The sequence below is a fragment of the Caretta caretta genome, chromosome 1, assembly GCF_965140235.1.
Source record: "Caretta caretta isolate rCarCar2 chromosome 1, rCarCar1.hap1, whole genome shotgun sequence".
Taxonomy (NCBI): Eukaryota; Metazoa; Chordata; order Testudines; family Cheloniidae; genus Caretta; species Caretta caretta.
Window position 1 is genome coordinate 339,418,081 of NC_134206.1, and position 18,702 is coordinate 339,436,782.

Here is an 18,702-nt window from a genome sequence, read left to right on the forward strand (position 1 = left end):
GGTATAGAAAGGTACAGTTTGCTCAGGAAGGACAGGCAGGGGAAAAGGGAGGAGGTGTTGCCTTGTATATCAAAGATATATGCATTTGAACTGAGGCGGAGATGGAAGTAGGAGACAGACTTGTGGAAAGTTTCTGGGTAAGGATAAAAGGGGTAAAAACCAAGGGTGATGTCATGGTAGAGATCTACTACAGACCGCCTAACCAGGAAGAAGAAGCTGGATGAAGCTTTTTTTAAACAATTAACAAAATCATCCAAAGCACAGGACTTGGTGGTGATGGGGGACTTCAGCTACCCAGACATCTGTTGGGAACAGTAGGGCACAGATTATTCAACAAGTTCTTGGAATGCATTGCAGACAATTTTTTATTTCAGAAGGTGGAGAAAGCAGCTATGGGAAAGCCTGTTCCAGATTTGATTTTGGAACTGGTTGAGAATTTGAAAGTGGAAGGCAGCCTGGATGAAAGTGATCATGAAATGATAGAGTTCATGATTCCAAGGCATGGTAGGAGGAAAAACAGCACAATAAACACAATGGATTTCAAAAAGGCAGACTTGAGCAAACTCAGAGATTTGGTAGGTAAGTTTCCATGGGAAGCAAGTCTAAGGGGAAAAATAGTTTGAGAGAGCTGGCAGTTTTTCAAAGAGATATTATTAAGGGCACATGAGCAAACTATCTTACTGTGTAGGAAAGATAGGAAGTCTGGAGAGAGACCACCCTGGATTAGCCAGGAGAGCTTCAATGATCTGAAACTCAAAAAAGAGTCCTACAAAAAGTGGCAACTAGGTCAAATTACAAAGGATGAATATAAACAAATAACACAAGTATGTAGGGACAAAATTAGACAGGTCAGGGCAAAAAACTAGATTAAACCAGCTGTAGACCTAATGGGTAACAAGAAAATATTCTACAAATACATTAGAAACAAGAGGAAGACCAAGGACAGGGTAGGTCCATTACTCAGTGAGGGGGAACAGACAATAACAGAAAATGTAAATAGGGCAGAAGTGTTAAATTACTTTTTTTTGTTTCAGTTTTCACCAAAAAGTATAGGAGTGATTGGCAGTCAAACATAGTGAATGCGAGGGAAAATGAGGTAGGATCTGAGGGCTAAAATAAGGAAAGAACAAGTTAAAAATTACTTAGACAAGTTAGATGTTGTCATTTCACCAGGGCCTGATGAAATACATCCTAGAATACTCAAGGAGCTGACTAAGGAGATATCTGAGCCATTAGCGATTTATCTTCGAAAACTCATGGAAGACAGGAGAGACTCCAGAGGACTGGAAGAGGGCATATATAGTGCCAAATCTATAAAAAGAGGAATACGGACAACCGGGGGAATTACAGACCAGTCATCTTAACTTCAGTACCCAGAAAGATAATGGAGCAAGTAATTTAAGTAATCAATTTGCAAACATCTAGAAGATAATAAGGTGCTAAGTAACAGTCAACATGGATTTGTGAAGAAAAAACATGTCAAACCAACCTAATAGCTTTCTTAGGGTAACAAGCTTTGTGGATGGGGGAAGCAGTAGAAGTAGATGTTATATCTTGACTTTAGTAAGACTTTTGATACTGTCTCGCATGACCTTCTCATAAATAAACTAGGGAAATGCAGCCTAGGTGGAGATACTATAAGGTGGGTGCATAAACGGTTGGCAAACCATTTCCAGAATGTAAATCAGCGGTTCACAGTAAAGCTTGAAGGGCATATCGAGTGGGGTCCTACAGGGATCGGTCCTTGGTCCGGTTCTGGTCAATATCTTCATCATTGATTTAAATAATGGCATAGAGACTACACTTATAAAATTTGCAAACAGTAGCAAGCTGGGAGGGGTTGCAAGTGCTTTGGAGGATAGGATTAAGATTAAAAATGATCTGGACAAACTGGAGAAATGGTCTGAAATAAATAGGATGAACTTCAATAAGAAGAAACGCAAAGTACTCTACTTAAGAAGGAACAATCAATTGCACATACAAAATAGGAAATGACCACCTAAGAAGAAGTACTGCAAAAGGGCTCTGGAGGTTATAGAGAATCGCAAGCTAAATATGAGTCAACAGTGTAACACTGTTGCAAAAAAAGCAAATATCATTCTGGGATGTATTAGCAGGAGTGTTGTAAGCAAGACACGAGAAGTCATTCTTCCACTCTACTCTGCGCTGATAAGGCCTCTACTGGAGTATTGTGTCCAGTTCTGGGTGCCACATTTCAGGAAAGACGTGGACATACTGGAGAAAGTCCAGAGGAAAGCAACAAAAGTAATTGAAGGTCTAAAAAGACATGAGCTATGAGGAAAGATTGAAAGAATTGGGTTCGTTTAGTCTGGAGAAGTGAAGACTAAGGAGGGACATAACAGTTTTCAAGTACATAAAAAGTTGTTAAAAGGAGGAGGCAGACAAAGTATCCTCTGTGCTCTCTGAGGATAGGACCAGAATCAATGCGCTTAAATTGCAGCAAGGGCGGTTTAGGTTGGACATTAGGAAAAACTTCCTAACTGTCAGGGTAGCTGGAACGAATTGATAGTTGGAAGCACTGGAACGAATTGCCTTCGGAGGTTGTGGAATCTCCGTCATTGGAGGTTTTTAATAACACATTAGACAAACACCTGTCAGGAATGGTCTAGTTATTACATAGTCCTGCCTTCAGTGCAGGGGACTGGACTAGAGGACCACTTGAGGTCTCTTCCAGTCCTACCCTTCTCTGATTCTGATTGTGACCATGTCTAAGTCCTGACTTATATTTCTGATGGAATCTCTGGTATTGACTCTGAACCTGGTTGTGGTTTTACTAGGTTTCTATTAGAAGGTTGATTTTAGATTGCCTAACTCAGGGGAAAAAATTGGTTATTTCATAATTTGTCCAGTGAGGGTTTTCTTACACACTCTCCTCTGAAGAATCTGGTACTGGCCCCTCTGCAAGAGACAGAATACTGGACTAGATGGACCACTGATCTGATCTGTAATGGCAGTTTCTATATAATGTTCATTGACTCAGTGCCTCCATTCACATCTTATTGATTCTTTTGTCCCAATGCATTGACAATATATTAGCTTTGAAAGGTCCCGTAGAGAATACTGTATTGCTGATAAACATTGGCATACAAGGAAAACTTATTTTTTTACATGGTATCCTTCATACAAGTCCCAAAAAGCTTTACAGGGCAAGTTGGTCATAAACTCGAGAGAACAGTAAGGTTTGAATATGAATTTTAAAATCTGCTGACATGGAGGAAAGGGAGCAGGGGACAGATATTTCCAGTAGGTGGGGCAGCACCATTGAAATAGCAAAACTCGCCCCACTGTAGAAAGCAGCGGTCACAAGCAGTTAAACAAAAATGACCACATTTCAGTTGAAAAGCCTGTGTTATAAACCCCTCAAAAATAGAATTTGTAATGGAAATAGAAATGTGTCTGTGGTGGTACTACTAGGCACTGGTATAATAAGAGGATTGCATTCACTGCATTTAGAGTATCAACCAAATGATAGTGCATGACCTTTGTCATGTTTCATTAGGGGAGTTCTTTCCTAGGGGCTAATACAGCGAGTTGCCAAGGGTTGACACAGCGTGGAACTTTACTCAGCCTGGCTCCAATAGCACTGGTTTCCCCGGAGGAGCTATGCTCTAAGACACTGTGGTTTCATTTATTCCAAGTAACGACTGAGCCAGTATGAAATCTCCACAAGAACAACATCACGTTGTTTGCATTATCATTGAGACATTACTCTACCAAACTCACAGATACTGTTTAGTGATGAGTTTTGTCCTTTTCCATGACATAGATACAGAAATGGAGAAAAAGCTACATTCATTGGAGAAATTAGCTGAGAACTTAAGGGCACACTGTCAACTTGAAAATCATCCTTCTGTCTGAAAACATTTTACCTACCATCATTACAAGTTATATATAAGATTTCTATACCTGAAAATGATTAGAGGAGAAATTCTCTCTTTCTACTTTGTCCACAGTTCGTGTAGCGACAATTTCACTGTTTTCCCTGTGTAGTCATTTCCTCCTGTTGTTTGTGTGTGTGTATCTTTGTCTTTCACACAACATAGAGAAATCTTGTTTAAAAATAAGCAAACGTGATCGTAAAATCACAAAAATTGGCAGAGGAGTAGAAGCTGAAACTACTATCAACTTTTTTTAAATTTACCAGAATTCAAGTTGATGCCCGTTTCAAAGGACAGTGTAATCTTTCACCTCATAGACTCTCTGATATTATAATCAGTTGATTATTATTACTTGTATTATTTGTATTATGGTAGCACCCAGGGATCCACAGGCATGGACCACGACCCCATTGTTCTAGGCACTGTACAAACACAGAACAAAAAGACAGTCCCTGATCCAAAAAGCTTTCAATTCATGCAAAGCTGACCACCGCATCTATGTGAGACCCTGTTGACATCTGTGGATTCCAGTTGGGCTACCCCATGCCCACATTGATCAGACTGCAGGATTGGGGCCATAGATTGTAAACAAACAGCTGTATATTGTGAATAGTGCCTTACATTATTAAAACTGAAATAATTTTAAAAATACATTATTTTTTGACTCTTTATACTTATTTATTAATATTTTGAAGAGTGTGTGTGTGTGTGTGTGTATTTTATTTATATATATATATATATATATATATATATATATAAAATCCTTCATATATCACTTATCCTCTTGGATTGTAAGCACTGTGAGCCAGAGACCATGTCTTCCTGTGTATTGCCCTAACATATTGATGCTCCAGATTTTGAGAGATCTGGCCACTACTGCAATAGTATTGTTAATCATAGTAATACTTTGACTATTTATGTTCTGATTTACTTTTGTCTCAGATGGACAATGAAAACAATTTGTCAGTTTCACCTTTGTTGATACTCAGTTTCATTTCTTGCTTTCAATGTTCAATGTGTTAGGGTTTGCAGACACAGCAGGGGAATGTTTTATCTGTTTGTCATTGGAATTACAACAATTTTTGAAAATATATCTAGTATTTTAGGCTCTGTAAAAGCTTGGTTTTTTACAAAATCTAAGTTTTGGACCTGATCGACATTGTCCCCTTTAAAGCAGTTTGTTTTTATATATGTTTATAAAAGTTCAGGGTCCTCTTCTATTTTGCCAATATGATAAATGCCCACTGAAGGTTTAGGACTTCTTCATATCTCCTGTTTGCTAGCAGCCTGACAGACAAGATCATGAGACCAGAAGGCCCAGGAGGAGACCTGCAGTTCTCCACTAATGCCAAAATGAATATGGTGAACCGGCAGTTATAAATATCTACCACTCATGAGGCTTAGTTCAAAGTTCACCATTTATTGTACTACAGATTTTCTGTATGTGACATAAATGAGATGTAGACATTCTCTCTCTTTCTCAGGTTTTTTTAGGCAGTTCATCAATATAGTATCTAGGCAAAAAATAATATTTTTAAAGATAAACACACAGAACATTGAATTGACCTCTGGCCTTGCCCTCCCAGTTTTGGCCACTTTAACTTCAGTTTTTTGTTGTTGTTGTTTTCATTCTCCTCCTCCTCTTCCCCCCTCCTTCTCAATTTTGATAAGACACTTTAAAAAAATGGTACCTTTTATTTTAGTCTTCACAGAAAAATATTGCACTGCTAACCACGTGGATAAACTTCCTGGCCCCAGAGACTGGGTGCAGATTCTACAGGATCAAATTAAACTGGCAAGAAGACGGTTAAAAAGAGGCTCAGGTGAGCATGACAATGTCCGAAATAGCAACTTAGCATAAGACTAAAGTCATAGAGCCTGATGTTTTTCAGAGGTCAGCTGAGCACCCACTGCTCCCCTTGACTTTAATTGTCGTTGTGAGGGCTCAGTACCTCTGAAAATGAAGCCTGTACGCTTTTGGCATGTTACCGCTAGAATGCAAGATGTGGTGTTTTGAATGGTAATAGTCTTAAAGTATGTCTTCACTCTAGAGTTAAGTCAGACTCTTTCTCAGGTGTTGCCTCTAAGCCCTTCCTGTCCACCATACACACAGCCATCTCACCTGAGTTTAGTGGTGCTTTAAGCTAGCTTCCCAGCTGGGGCTATAGACTACTAGAGGTTAGGGGCTGCTTTCACTCGTGCTGGTAACCTGCCCACTTCTCAGTGAGGACACAGGCTAAATTTCTCAAATGCTGAGAGTCCTCCAGTACCTTTCCACAATTCTCCCCCATGCGCCCAAAGGGACAGACAAGTTCTCCCACAATTCACTGAGAGAATCATAGAGCTCAGTTTACTGCGGCCCAAAGAATCATAGGATCAGAGGTGGATTACTGTTTTATGGGGCCCTGGGCCAGGGCAAGTGGGGACCCCTTCTCACCCCTTCCACTTGCAGTCCCCCCTCCCACTGGCACTCCTGCTGGGGAAATGGGTGTGGGGTTTGCCCCACCCAGCACGGGGATTGGGGCACGGGGGCTTGCCCCGCTCCGCCCGCCTGGTGCTCCTGCCGGGGAGCGGGGTCGGAGGGCGCAAGCTTCCCCCACTCCCTGGCAGGAGGTCCGGGTGGGCGGAGCGGTGCAAGACTCCATGCCACATACCCGCTCGCTGGCAGAAGCGCCTGGCGGAGGGGGTTGGGACACGGGGGTGCCCAATTGGCCTGGGCATGGGCCTCATTGGCTTAGTGGCTAATCCGCCACTGCATAGGATATGTCCCCAGAAGTCTTAGCACCTGACCCCCATTGTGTGAGGCACATCATTTGCATCACACCAATAACCCTTCCTTACAGCCACCTTTCTTAGGGCATGGCTACACTGGAAACTTCAAAGTGCTGTCACAGGAGCACTCCCACGGCAGCGCTTTGAAGTGCGAGTGTGGTCGCGCGCGAGTGCCGGGAGAGAGCTCTCCCAGAGCTCCTGGTAATCCACCTCCACCAGGGGATTAGCTCCGAGCGCTGGGAGCGCGGCTCCCTGCGCTCGGAGCCTGTTTACACTAGCGCTTTAAAGCTCTCTGACTTGCTGCGCTCAGGGGGGTGATTTTTCACACCCCTGAGCCAGCAAGTTAGAGCGCTATAAAACGTATGTGTAGCCAAGCCCTTAGTTTGCTTTCTTTTTTTCTCTCTTCCTGCTCCTCGCTGCAAATAAGTGCATTGTTTCTGCTGGTTTAAGGAACAAGGAACAAGGAACTAGATGAGGCACCGAACCCAAGTGTCCGATATGGCAATATAAAGCTCTAGGCTTCTGGGCCAACTGGAGTTATTCTAACCTGTTGAAATTGTGTGTGTTTATGTATTACCCTTTTTTTTAAAAAATTCCATAGTGAATTCTAAAGGTTGAATATTCAGCTGGCCAAAGAGTATGAGATAGATCATGGCAGATGAATGAACTGTTGCCGTTTGCTGGATCCATGCACCAAAGAGCCAACATTTTCAGTCCTGAGATTTGTCTGTAGCATTCGGTTAGGCAAGTATCTGAGGTAACTGTGCAAAAGCTGAGGCATTCTTTTATCACACAGTTCTGTCAATACCATGGGAAGTACACAGAAAAGTGTAAGGGTGTAAAAGAAAGGAGGAGGTGAAATAGAAACAAAAAGGAGGAAAGAAGTGCAGATCATTTGCTAGCATAAAATAATGCCCCTCTTCAAAAAAGGTGAGTTTACCAAATCCCCTAGACTATCAAGCCGACTCTCTGCCCTTGAACATGAGGTTATGAGGTGAGCTTGCTAGTGAGAATCATCAGATTGCTTGTTGTTGCACAGCAGCATCCTTTCCTACCATTGATGGAGGCTTCAGAAGGCTACCTATTCCTCCTCAACTGGAAGAAATATACTATGGTGCAGTTCTTCAGTGACATGAAGATTCATAGATTCATATGTGCAGTGAAGGAGGCAGGCAGGGAGAGAGACTGGGGGCCCTTGGGGTGTCTGCAGAGATGCAGAACTTTGTGAATAACTCCATTGACCTAATTTGATTTAGTTTGTTTTGAATATATTTTCAACATTCTTGTTTGCTTTTTTTCGTGTGCCTCTCCAGGATGTTAGCTAGGGCTGCAGCTCTACCGTGGGAGTTAGCAGTGACTGTACAGGTTTTCTTTTAAAGAGGGGCCACCAGGAACCGCCCCCACCTATGCTCTTTCCCCAGTATTGGGGAGCCTAAGTGGAGAATGCTGCATCTCAGCCTTAGCGGTAATAGGCTTCCTATGAAAAGATGAGTGAAACTGAGGCCAGTATACTAAACTAAGTGGGATACTAACTATGCCTGCCGAGAGATGAGAACCAATCAACCCAGTGTGTGGCTGGACAATGAAAAGAAATACAGTAACCCATTAGTCCCATTTTCCAGTTACTATACGGAAGCTGAATTGTTGTAAAGGCTCTTTATTTTACATTGTTTCTTATATTCTACTGTATTTTTTTTCTACTGGCCCTTCACCTACATCCCAATCTCTCTGGGTCTGGTTGTCCTCTCGCTTAGGCCTTGTCTATACACAGGTTGTACCAGTATAGTTAAAGTGGCGCTATCTGCCCAGAGTGGATGCAGTTATATTGGTATAACGATGCTTTATACAAGTTTTTTGCTATTCCCATATGGAAAGGGGAATAATATATACTGGTATAACTTCATCCCTACTAGGAGTTGTGCTGGTAAAACAATTTTTTAAAAAAAAAATTACACCCTTAATTGACATACACTGGCACTAAAACTAAAAACTGTCTGTAGATCTCTAAACTTGTAAATCGGGAGTAATTCCACTGAAGTCAATGGAATAGAAGTAGAGTAAGTGAGAGGAGAGCTAGGCCGGGAGGTGAAATTCTGGCCTTTTCAAGTTAATGACAAAACTTCCATTGACTTCAGTGAGGCCAGGATTTCATCTTCCATATGTGGTTGCTTTTTTTTCTTCCTTGTTTACTTCATCCTCAGTTCTGACATCATCACAGAACTATGTAATAATCTTCCTAGCACAACATGCTAACAAAAGAGTTCTCAGAGCAGAGCTGTAGCACCTTGGGGCTAATTTCTTTCTTGCTTCCAAAATGCTGCTTCATGTTTTAAAACCAGATCTCTTTATTCTCGCTTTAAAACTTTGCATAATGAACGTAGTGCCTGGGAAAAGTGCTGGTCTATTTGGCGGTCCCCGAGACTGACATACATTATTAGGGAGCACAGATATGCAGCTGGTGTTGGCCGTGCAAGCTTCCCCCACACTCCACCTGCCGTGGAGAGACCAAGGTTAGCAGTCTGTACTCTCCAGGAGTGAGAGTATAGGCTGCTAACCTAGTACCAAAGGCAATGCTTTGTGATGGGGATGCTTTGCCATTAGAACACAAACTGGAGTTTGGTCTGAATTCTCAGGCCCATATCCACAAAGGTATTTAGGTGATTCATTCCCATTGACTTCACTGTGCCTCAGTTGCACCAGTTTACTTAAATGTGTGATTTTTAAATGTACAGTGTTGTTGTAGCCATGTTGGCCCCAGGATAGTAGAATGACAAAGTGAACGAGGTAACATCTTTTATTGGACCAACTTCAGTTGGTGAAAGAGACACGCTTTCGAGCTCCGCAGAGCTATTCTTCAGTACTGGGAAAGGTAATCAGTGTGTCACAGTTCAATATAAGGTGGAACAGATGTTAAGCATAAGGAGTTTACACAAGTTGCAAGAAACTGTTCAAAATGAAGTTGGCAATTAAGATCTTTGTGGCATAGGACAAAGGAGAGAGAGTGGGTTACAAACTGTTGTCATGAGACAGTGTCTCTATTGAGTCCATGATTTTTGGTGTCTAGCAGAGTTATGAATTTAAGCTCCCAGGCTTGTGTTTTGAAGGTGTTATGCAGCTTTCCTTTGAGGACAAGGACTGAGAGATCAGATGTAGAGTGATCATTTTCTACAAAGTGTTCGCCCGGGGGCGGGATAGGGTGTTTTTGTCTTTTATCATTTTTCTCTGTGAGTTCATTCAAGAGTGTAGTGATTGTCTAGATTCACCCACATAGTTGTTGTTCTTGCATTTGATGCACTGGCTGAAGTACACCACCTTGTGATAGTCATGTGTAGGACCATGGATCGTGAAAGGCATGTTGTGGGAAGTATTGATCATCACAGCAGTGGAGATATGGCTGCAGGTTTTGCATCTATTGCTCTGGCAGGCTTGACTTTGAATTGGTGTGTCCTGGTCTTGTGGGTAGCTTACTTCTGATGGTAAGCTTAGTGAGGCTGCGGGTGTTGTTTGAAGGCCAGAAATGGGAGTTCAGGAAACCCTGGTTTCTTGCAACGTGTGTTCTTTCACCAACAGAAATTGGTCCAATAAAAGATATTACCTCACCCACCTGATTTTTAAGTTGATTTATGCAACTTCTAGTGCAGACACTCTTAAATCAGTTTAAGCTCTGGTCTACACAGTTTTTGTAGTGCTTTAACTATACTGGTATAGAAACAGATTTAGTTACACTAGTACAACCCTATAGTTATAGCTGTATACATGTGTAGGAATAAACTGTAAGACACCTTTTTTATTGGTATAACTGTGTCCACCGATGTAACTGTTTCCATACAAAATCACACCCCCTACTGAAATAGTTGGATCAGTCCATAAACAGTGTAGTCCAAATCAGAGGGGTTGTCTACATAGAAAAATTTATTCAAATTGAGGTAGTGTGTGTAATTAATTAAAGAACGACTATTCCTGATTAACTCTATGTGTGGGTGCTCTGATTCTGGAATAACTCCCCATGTATAACTCCCCAGACGTATCCTAAGGGCATGGCTACACTTGCAGATGTAGAGCGCTGGGAGTTAAACTAGCCTTCCAAGACCGCAGCAGCGAAAGTGCTGCCCTGTATTTACACTGTCAGCTGGAAGCGCACTGGCATGGCCACATCAGCAGCTCTTGCAACGCCACAGAGAGCAGTGCATTGTGGTAGCTATCCCAGCATTCAAATGGCTGCAATGTGCTTTTCAAATGGGGGGGAGGTGGTGGAGTGTGACAGGGAGTGTGTTGTGTGTATGTGGGGGGAGAGAGAGTTGGTTTTTGGGGTGCTGAGTGTGTCAGCATGCTGTCTTGTAAGTTCAGAGAGCAGCAGACCCCCGTCCCCCTTGCCCCTCTCTCTCTCTCTCTCTCTCACACACTCACAGCAAGCAGCATTCCACAGTAATGGTTGCTTTGTCCTGGAGCAGATGAGCAGCCGGCTGTCAGAAACAGAGCTTTGAAAGGGGATAGCCTCATTCCTATAGCCGAATTCAAAACAATGACAAGAGTGGCCACTTGACTTAAGGGGATTATGGGATGTTTCCGGAGGCAGATCAGAGCGCAGTAATGCAACACCTCGTTCACACTGACTCCCAGGCCTTTCAGCCAAGGTGCAGCAAACATGCTTCTCATGGAGGTGGATTACCAGGAGCTCTCCAGCTGCAGAGTCCAGGTGCTCTACATGCCTTGCCAGTGTGGACGGGTTGGGAGTTAGGGCGCCTGGGGCTGCTTTAATGTGCTCTAACTTGCAAGTGTAGCCAAGCCCTAAGTTCCAAGGTGCCTAAAGATCTTATTTGCAATTGAGTTAAGCTAAACTGGTTTAAGATTTTGTTAAACTGATATAAGAGTGTCCACATTGGTGGGTTGCACCAATTTAACTAATTCAATTTCTAGCTAAGCTGGTGCACAAACTGTGTGTGGACAGGCTTGAGACCACTGTTTTTTTTTCACAAATGCCACCAAAAGCCATTTGGCCCCTTCTGAGTTGGGCTGAATTTGAACTGCTGACTTGAAAGGGAAAGGCTCTCTATTCCATTACCAATCCTCTGATGCATTCAGTCCACCCTCTGACTGGGTTTTCTATTTAGGCCAAGTAGCTATTTGCATGTCCAAATGATGACAAATTATGTTCATGTGTAATCTTCCATGCTCAATCCTGTGGTTTAATAATTTGATAAGATAATGATGTAAACACCAGTGTATTCCCCTAGCTGTCTGTGGCAGTAATACCTTGAGAACTCCAGCAAATGGATGGGGAGGATCTGCTTTAGTGCTGCTTTCTTTAGTATTTACCCTCTTGAGTATTTTCAAATTAAATGATATTCTGATCACAGGATCATAGATGTTGTCCAGCTTCAACCTTATTTATCATATTTGGCTCATTTCCTAGAATTAGGTACAGAATAGTCTCTGCCTGGGAAGGCTAATCAACAAACTGTTTTTTAAAAACCCCTGTTCTCTCTCTAGAAAAAACTTCTCCTGGGTAGGTTTTGAAAGGTTGTTATCCTAATACAAATAGAAATTAATTTAAGGTTAGCATCCGCTATAACATTTTTTCATAACTGGAAGTAGTCTTATTTTGCTTTGGATTTTTCTCAGTCCCATTAGATTATTGCCTTAGATCTGAGACTTGGGTTTTTTCTTTTAATTTGCTAGATCTGAGAATAAAGCTGTCATTGCCATTAAATTTTTATTGGCCTTGTTCAGTCTTTTCAAATTTCACAAGTTGGCTGTCACAAGGGAGGAAAAAAGACTTTGAGGTTAATGTTACAAATAGAAGTTATAATTAAAATAAAATAGCATGATAATATTCTTCACCTTTGACTATTGGTCCCACTTCATACAATTGGCATGGCCAAAAAAAATCCACATGTTTGTATGCATTCTGGGGCACTGGATCATATTGCCAGTTTTATCCCCTCCACAACATCTAGGCTCAGCTCTCTGCAGCTGCTGGAGAAGAAGGGCGTATGGCCAGGGAAAGAGGGACATGAAGTTGAGGGAAAATCAAATGTATACATTTCCCTTTTTAGAACAGGATAAATTACAATGCAAATTGCATTGTGATTTACAGCTGCCCTGACCAGCAGTAGCTCCCATCGTGTAGTCTTGCCATGCTACAAAAGGGGAATATGGCTAGGTGGTTAGTGGACCTGCCAGCGACAACACAGCCAGAGACGCAGCTGTTGGCGCAGAGATTTAAGGAGGGCCATGAATGGGCTAGTCTCAGCAGGAAACAGCCCTGCTGTTCTCATCATCTCTGCGTCGAAACCTTCTGGCTATTCCACTCTATCTCCAATAATAAAAAAAATGGGGCATGAGCCACACATCTCTTGTGATAAGTCCTCTCTCCCTTTTCATGCCTTGAAAAGGATCTGAGCCATTATTTAATGGCAGTATGTTGCTAAAAGCCTCCATATAGACAGGAATGCTGGTACAGTATGACTAAATGCTCCTAAAGCACAGCGTGAGTAAGAGCTCTTCATGCAATATGATTTTACTGATTAACTCAAAAACCTTTAAATACTGTACATAATAAAGGAAAATGAAGCGGCACTATGAAATCTGCTCAAACTTTTCAGGTGTGATTGGTGTGAAGTAGTCACCTGACATGATGGTAGTAGTTGCATCATTGTACTATTGTTTATTTTAAACATTGCCTGATTACAATGGAAAATGCTGGGGGCGAGAGGAGAAATTTTTTTAACAATATTAAATCCATGCTGGACTGTGCTGTCTCTCCCACCCATGTGTTGAGACCTCCACTCCATCATTACCGCATCTTCCTATGTCTCATGTGGTATTCTTCTCCCCTTCTGTTTGTGTCTTTGCCCCTCCTCTCAGTCCTCTGCTTTCTCTGGTCCTCTCTTCATGATATAATTAATGCACAAGGCATCTGTGTCTTGTGAGATAGCAGATCCTTGCTAGTGCTGATTTATGTTTAGCAGCAGACACAAGGGCAGATAGTATGTTGGATGGGAATCACAGGAGTAACATTATGCATTCCCGGCCAGTATTTTATCTAGATTAAGTAGAATAAAGACAGCAGAACTAATAAGGGCAACCTCTCTATTAACCTCTTCATTCCTGCACATACATGCTTCTGTGCAAGCAGCAAAATAGCAGGTGCACATTTACCAGACAGGTACATTCCGCAGTAGCAAAGTGATTTTGGAAAAAGGTCTGAAGGACATGGCTACAGGAGTGTTTACAGCAGTTACCAAACTATTTCTAAACAAAGAATATAAGAGAGTTTCAAAATTCCAATGAGAGGGTCTAATCCTGCTTGCCTTGTCATGCAGGTAGGCTCATTGAAGTCAAGACAAGTATGATTTGGCTCATGGCCAATGGATGTGGTGTTTGAAGGCAAACCACATCTTCCTGTTTAGAATGGAATGTGGAAGGGTGATCTGCCTCAGCATTTGTAGGGTCAAGGTGTTCATTACTAATTTGTGAACTTGAACTTAGCTTGACATGCTTCCCCGATAGTCATCTGAAACATCTTCTGTTGGGAGCCAAGGGAGCTCACTGGATGAGGGCTCTGAAATAGGCTGTTTAATGTTGGCTCTGAGCAAGTCATAGTGCTTTAATACCTTCAGCTATTTAAAAAGTAAACTAATTCTTGTTTTCAGTGAGTTTGGTGCTGTTTGACAACACTGTTAAGTAGGGTGACCAGATGTCCCATTTTTATAGGGACAGTCCCGGTTTTTGGGACTTTTTCTTATATAGGCACCTATTACCCTCCACCCCGTCCCATTTTTTCACAGTTGCTATCTGATCAACCTACTGTTAAGGGTAATCAGCACAAATGACCCAGTTAAGGACATGCACTGAATTTGGTTGTTCAATATATCTGTATTACTTTGGCCAGTTTTTGATATCTGCGAAGTCGGGGGCACACTACAGTGGGAATGTACCCATTGCTTTATGACCATGATCCTCTTGGGGAAAAAAAATATAAATATCAATATATAAGGAGTGGTACATGAAATAATAGTACAGAGATGGTGTATTGGAGCTCCTGCTTACTCTTCTTGCCACTAGAGATTAAAATCTTAGCAGTGTTCAAAAAAGATGTAGAAATTTGTGTGTGTAATGAGAACATCTGAAGTTACATTAGATGGGGTGTAGAGCCTGATCCAAAGCCCACTGCAGTCACTGACAAGACTCTCTTTGGCTTCAGTGGGCTTTTGATCAGTCTTGTAAATTCTCATGCTTCAGGACATAAGCCAGCAACTAAGGGCCAGATTTACAAAGGGATTTAGGTGCCTAAAGATGCTGATAAAACCTACTGGGTTTTACAAAAGTGCCCAAGTGAATTTGACACCTAACTCCCATTGACTTTCAGTGGGAATTAGGGGCCTAATCTACCCAAGTAGGTTCCAGTCTGCATCTTTAGGTGCCTAAATCTTTTTGTAAATCTGGCCCAAACTGATTAGGGTTAGGAAAAAAAATCACTTTGGGCAGGCTATTACATAGTGGTCACATTCGGGGATTCTTGCACCTTCCTGTGAAGCATCTGATACTGGCCACCACTGGAGACTGAATACCAGGGTCAGTATTACCACTGGTCTGATCTGGGATGGCAATTGTTACGTTAAATTTACAAAATTATTGTAAGGTTCCTATATCAGCAGGAGTTTGAGTTCTTCAAGGGGGCAGTGTATTACTCCCATCCAATGGCCAGCACAACTGCAAATTAATACCCAGACTACCTTTCCTAAGTTTGCATTTTTATTATATGACATTTTCGCACAAGCAGTGACTGTTTAACTGGATGCTAGCAAATTGCACATGAGAAGTGTAGATAGAAAATGCAAAAGCACTCTATGTAGCTTTTTAATCATATTCCTTTATTCAGTAAAAGTAATGAGATTTCTTGTTTATATTTGTAATCAGCAGAGACGACTGACTGCGATGAGAAACTGGACATTTCTCTACTGCAAACAGGTAAAATGCATTAAGTTTTTTATCAGGTTCCACTTCTTTATTTATTTATTTTGCATAAAGCAGTTTTCAATATTCTAGGTATGGCATATACAGTCTGGGTAATCTGCATACAAGGCCCAGATGTCTAAGATTTGAATGCCTAGTGGTTGAAAAAAAAAAAAAGAGAGAGAGTGAGAACATGCACCAGAATTTCACTATTTTTCCCTTGATTTCCTATTCATAAAACCTCCAGTTTGACAGTAACGGCTAAGTGACACAAACCTGTAAGTGATCTTCATGACTCCAGATGGCCACTTGTGCTCATTCATGATATTTCTGGGTACTTTCAAAATTCTTGACACAACATTACTTCCAAGGACTGGCAAAGTAATTTGTATCATAGTGTATTTCAGTTCTGCATTGGTGTACTACTAGCAATAATATCTTGTGTTTACAAAGGGATTGCAAAGCTCTTTATCTGATATGGAAGGATCACTTTTAACCCCACCCCATTCCCTCAAAATGCACCCACCCCTTGAGTCAAACATGACAGTTGTTTAACAGCAAACAGCAGTACTATGCAACAGTCTAGGGCAGGAACTGATGAAGATTTCCATGTGCAATTGAAACTTCTGGTTGGAATTTAAGTAGGTAGGCCAAGATTTTTTTTGGTGATTTTTTTTGAGTGCTGCACTTGAGATACCCTACCAGGACCTGACTGTTAGAAAGTGCTGAGCACATATCCTCCGAAAATCAGGTGTTCCAAGTTGGGCATTCAGAATAACTAATCATTTTTGAAAATCTTGACTATATAGATGGTAATTACCTGTGTTTTAAAATTTCACCAAGATGCAGCTTAATACCGCTAGACCCGAGAAAAATGTGGTAAAAGTCTTGAATGATCAGGACCTTGGGTTTACAGTTTCTCCCTCAGATTAATACAATATAGTGAATACTAATGAAAAAGACTCCTTGGAAATTAGTCACGCAATGTCTGTAAAGAATAAGTGTAGACTGTTTACTGCTAGCAATTGCTATATACAGGGCAGTACTTTAACAGCAGCTCCCCACAGTGCTGTAATGTACCCTACAAACACTCTGTGGTGGTCATGAGAGCAGTATTGCGACACTTGACCCAGCCCACTATCTTCCCAGTAACTCTACATAAGGCTTGTGATGGGTCTTCAGACATCCTCAGTGCTGAGGTGCTATGGGTTGGAGCATGAACTGCTAGCAGTGAGGCACTGGTGGTTGAAATCCTGTTGTCAGACCATGTGGAGTTATTCAGGAGCAGGACCAGGACCAAGGGGACCAGGACCAAGCAGCTATAGTCTTGTTCATGGGGGGCTGGGAGCACATGCTACCTGATTGGAGCTGCAGTGCTGCTTTCTTAGCTACCCACTGAGCATTTCATGGTACTAGTTTGATAACAGATGCAGGAAGCTCTGGTTTTAAAGGTCTCTTCCAAGTGACATCCTGTTTGTTTCTGTTATCAGGGATGGAAGCAATTCTAGTAAAGGAGAACCCTAATAAATGTTATGTTATTATGCAGTGTTATCTTTTCATTGCTCTGGTAAATTTATTCAGTACCAGAATTATTTTATTGGAGCCTAATGTGGTTTCTACAGTATTTCACATCTTACATTATTGGTGAAAATGAATGTGATGCATTGAGACAGCCACATTAGTAAAGAGAGAAGATTTCCATCCTGGGGATCTTATTCTCTTTTCTGCAAGATTTCCAGTGTGTATTTTTGAATGTGTGCAGACTGCATGCCCATATACCTTTGAATATGCATGTGTGCACAATTCTAAGGCTTAATATTTGTCTTGCAGTATATATATCTCCCTGGGATCTGTGGGAGGATGCCTAAATTGACAGTGGAATAGTCATTTTCTTTTTCAGATTGTGTGTGTGGAAGGAAAAAAGGTGAACTCCAAAGGCTTTCAGCCAAGCATTTGAATTTCACACATTATTATATATGTACAAGTGACTTTTATAGAATGACAGGTTTCAGAGTAGCAGCCGTGTTAGTCTGTATCTGCAAAAAGAACAGGAGTACTTGTGGCACATTAGAGACTAACAAATTTATTAGAGCATAAGCTTTCATGAGCTACAGCCTAGTTCGTCGGATGCATAGAATGGAACATATAGTAAGATATAGATTTTTTTCTCCTGCTGATAATAGCTCATCTTAACTAATTAGCCTCTCACAGTTTGTATGATAACTTCGAACGTATCTTTATGTCAGGTTTCAGAGTAACAGCCATGTTAGTCTGTATTCGCAAAAAGAAAAGGGAGTACTTGTGGCACCTTAGAGACTAACCAATTTATTTGAGCATAAGCTTTCGTGAGCTACAGCTCACTTCATCGGATGCATACTGTGGAAAATACAGAAGATGTTTTTATACACACAAACCATGAAAAAATGGGTGTTTATCACTACAAAAGGTTTTCTCTCCCCCCACCCCACTCTCCTGCTGGTAATAGCTTATCTAAAGTGATCACTCTCCTTACAATGTGTATGATAATCAAGGTGGGCCATTTCCAGCACAAATCCAGGTTTTCGATTAAGTGAGCTGTAGCTCACGAAAGCTTATGCTCAAATAAATTGGTTAGTCTCTAAGGTGCCACAATAACTCCTTTTCTTTTATCTGTATGTGTGTGTGTGTGTGTGTATATATATATATATATATATATAGTCTTACTATATGTTCCATTCTGTGCATCTGATGAAGTGGGCTGTAGCCCAAGAAAGCTTATGCTCTAATAAATTCGTTAGTCTCTAAGGTGCCACAAGTACTCCTGTTCTTTATATAATGTATCAGTAGTTAATATTATACCATTCTTGGGACTAAATCAGTTTAAGTGATATACAGCCAATATAATTATGGTAGTTATAATAAAGGTTACTGAAGTAGGGAGCCAAAATAGATGCCTTCCATCGAGGAGGCTGGTAAAGAAGGTCGATATAACCTTTATAGCGATCCTCACCTGTAGATTAGATTCCCTTGTACAATAGCTGGTTTTCAGCAGAGATGTCACTGGCGGATCATTTAAGGAGAGTCTCGGATGTGA

At 41.4% G+C, this 18,702-nt stretch overlaps 1 protein-coding gene across 6 annotated transcripts in view; it reads left to right on the top strand.

Annotated features, from left to right (window-relative positions):
* The window catches only part of BEND7 (BEN domain containing 7), a 73,704-nt gene that overhangs the window by 33,758 nt on the left and 21,244 nt on the right, over window positions 1–18,702 (top strand). For 3 of the 6 annotated variants that reach the window (XM_075124539.1, XM_075124537.1, XM_048836569.2), the window contains exons 7-8: window positions 5,603–5,722; window positions 15,594–15,644. In XM_075124539.1, coding sequence (XP_074980640.1) covers window positions 5,603–5,722; window positions 15,594–15,644 — 171 coding nt within the window. The remainder of the gene's footprint in view (window positions 1–5,602; window positions 5,723–15,593; window positions 15,645–18,702) is intronic. The other 3 variants (XM_075124538.1, XM_048836570.2, XM_075124540.1) reach the window with 2 other exon arrangements.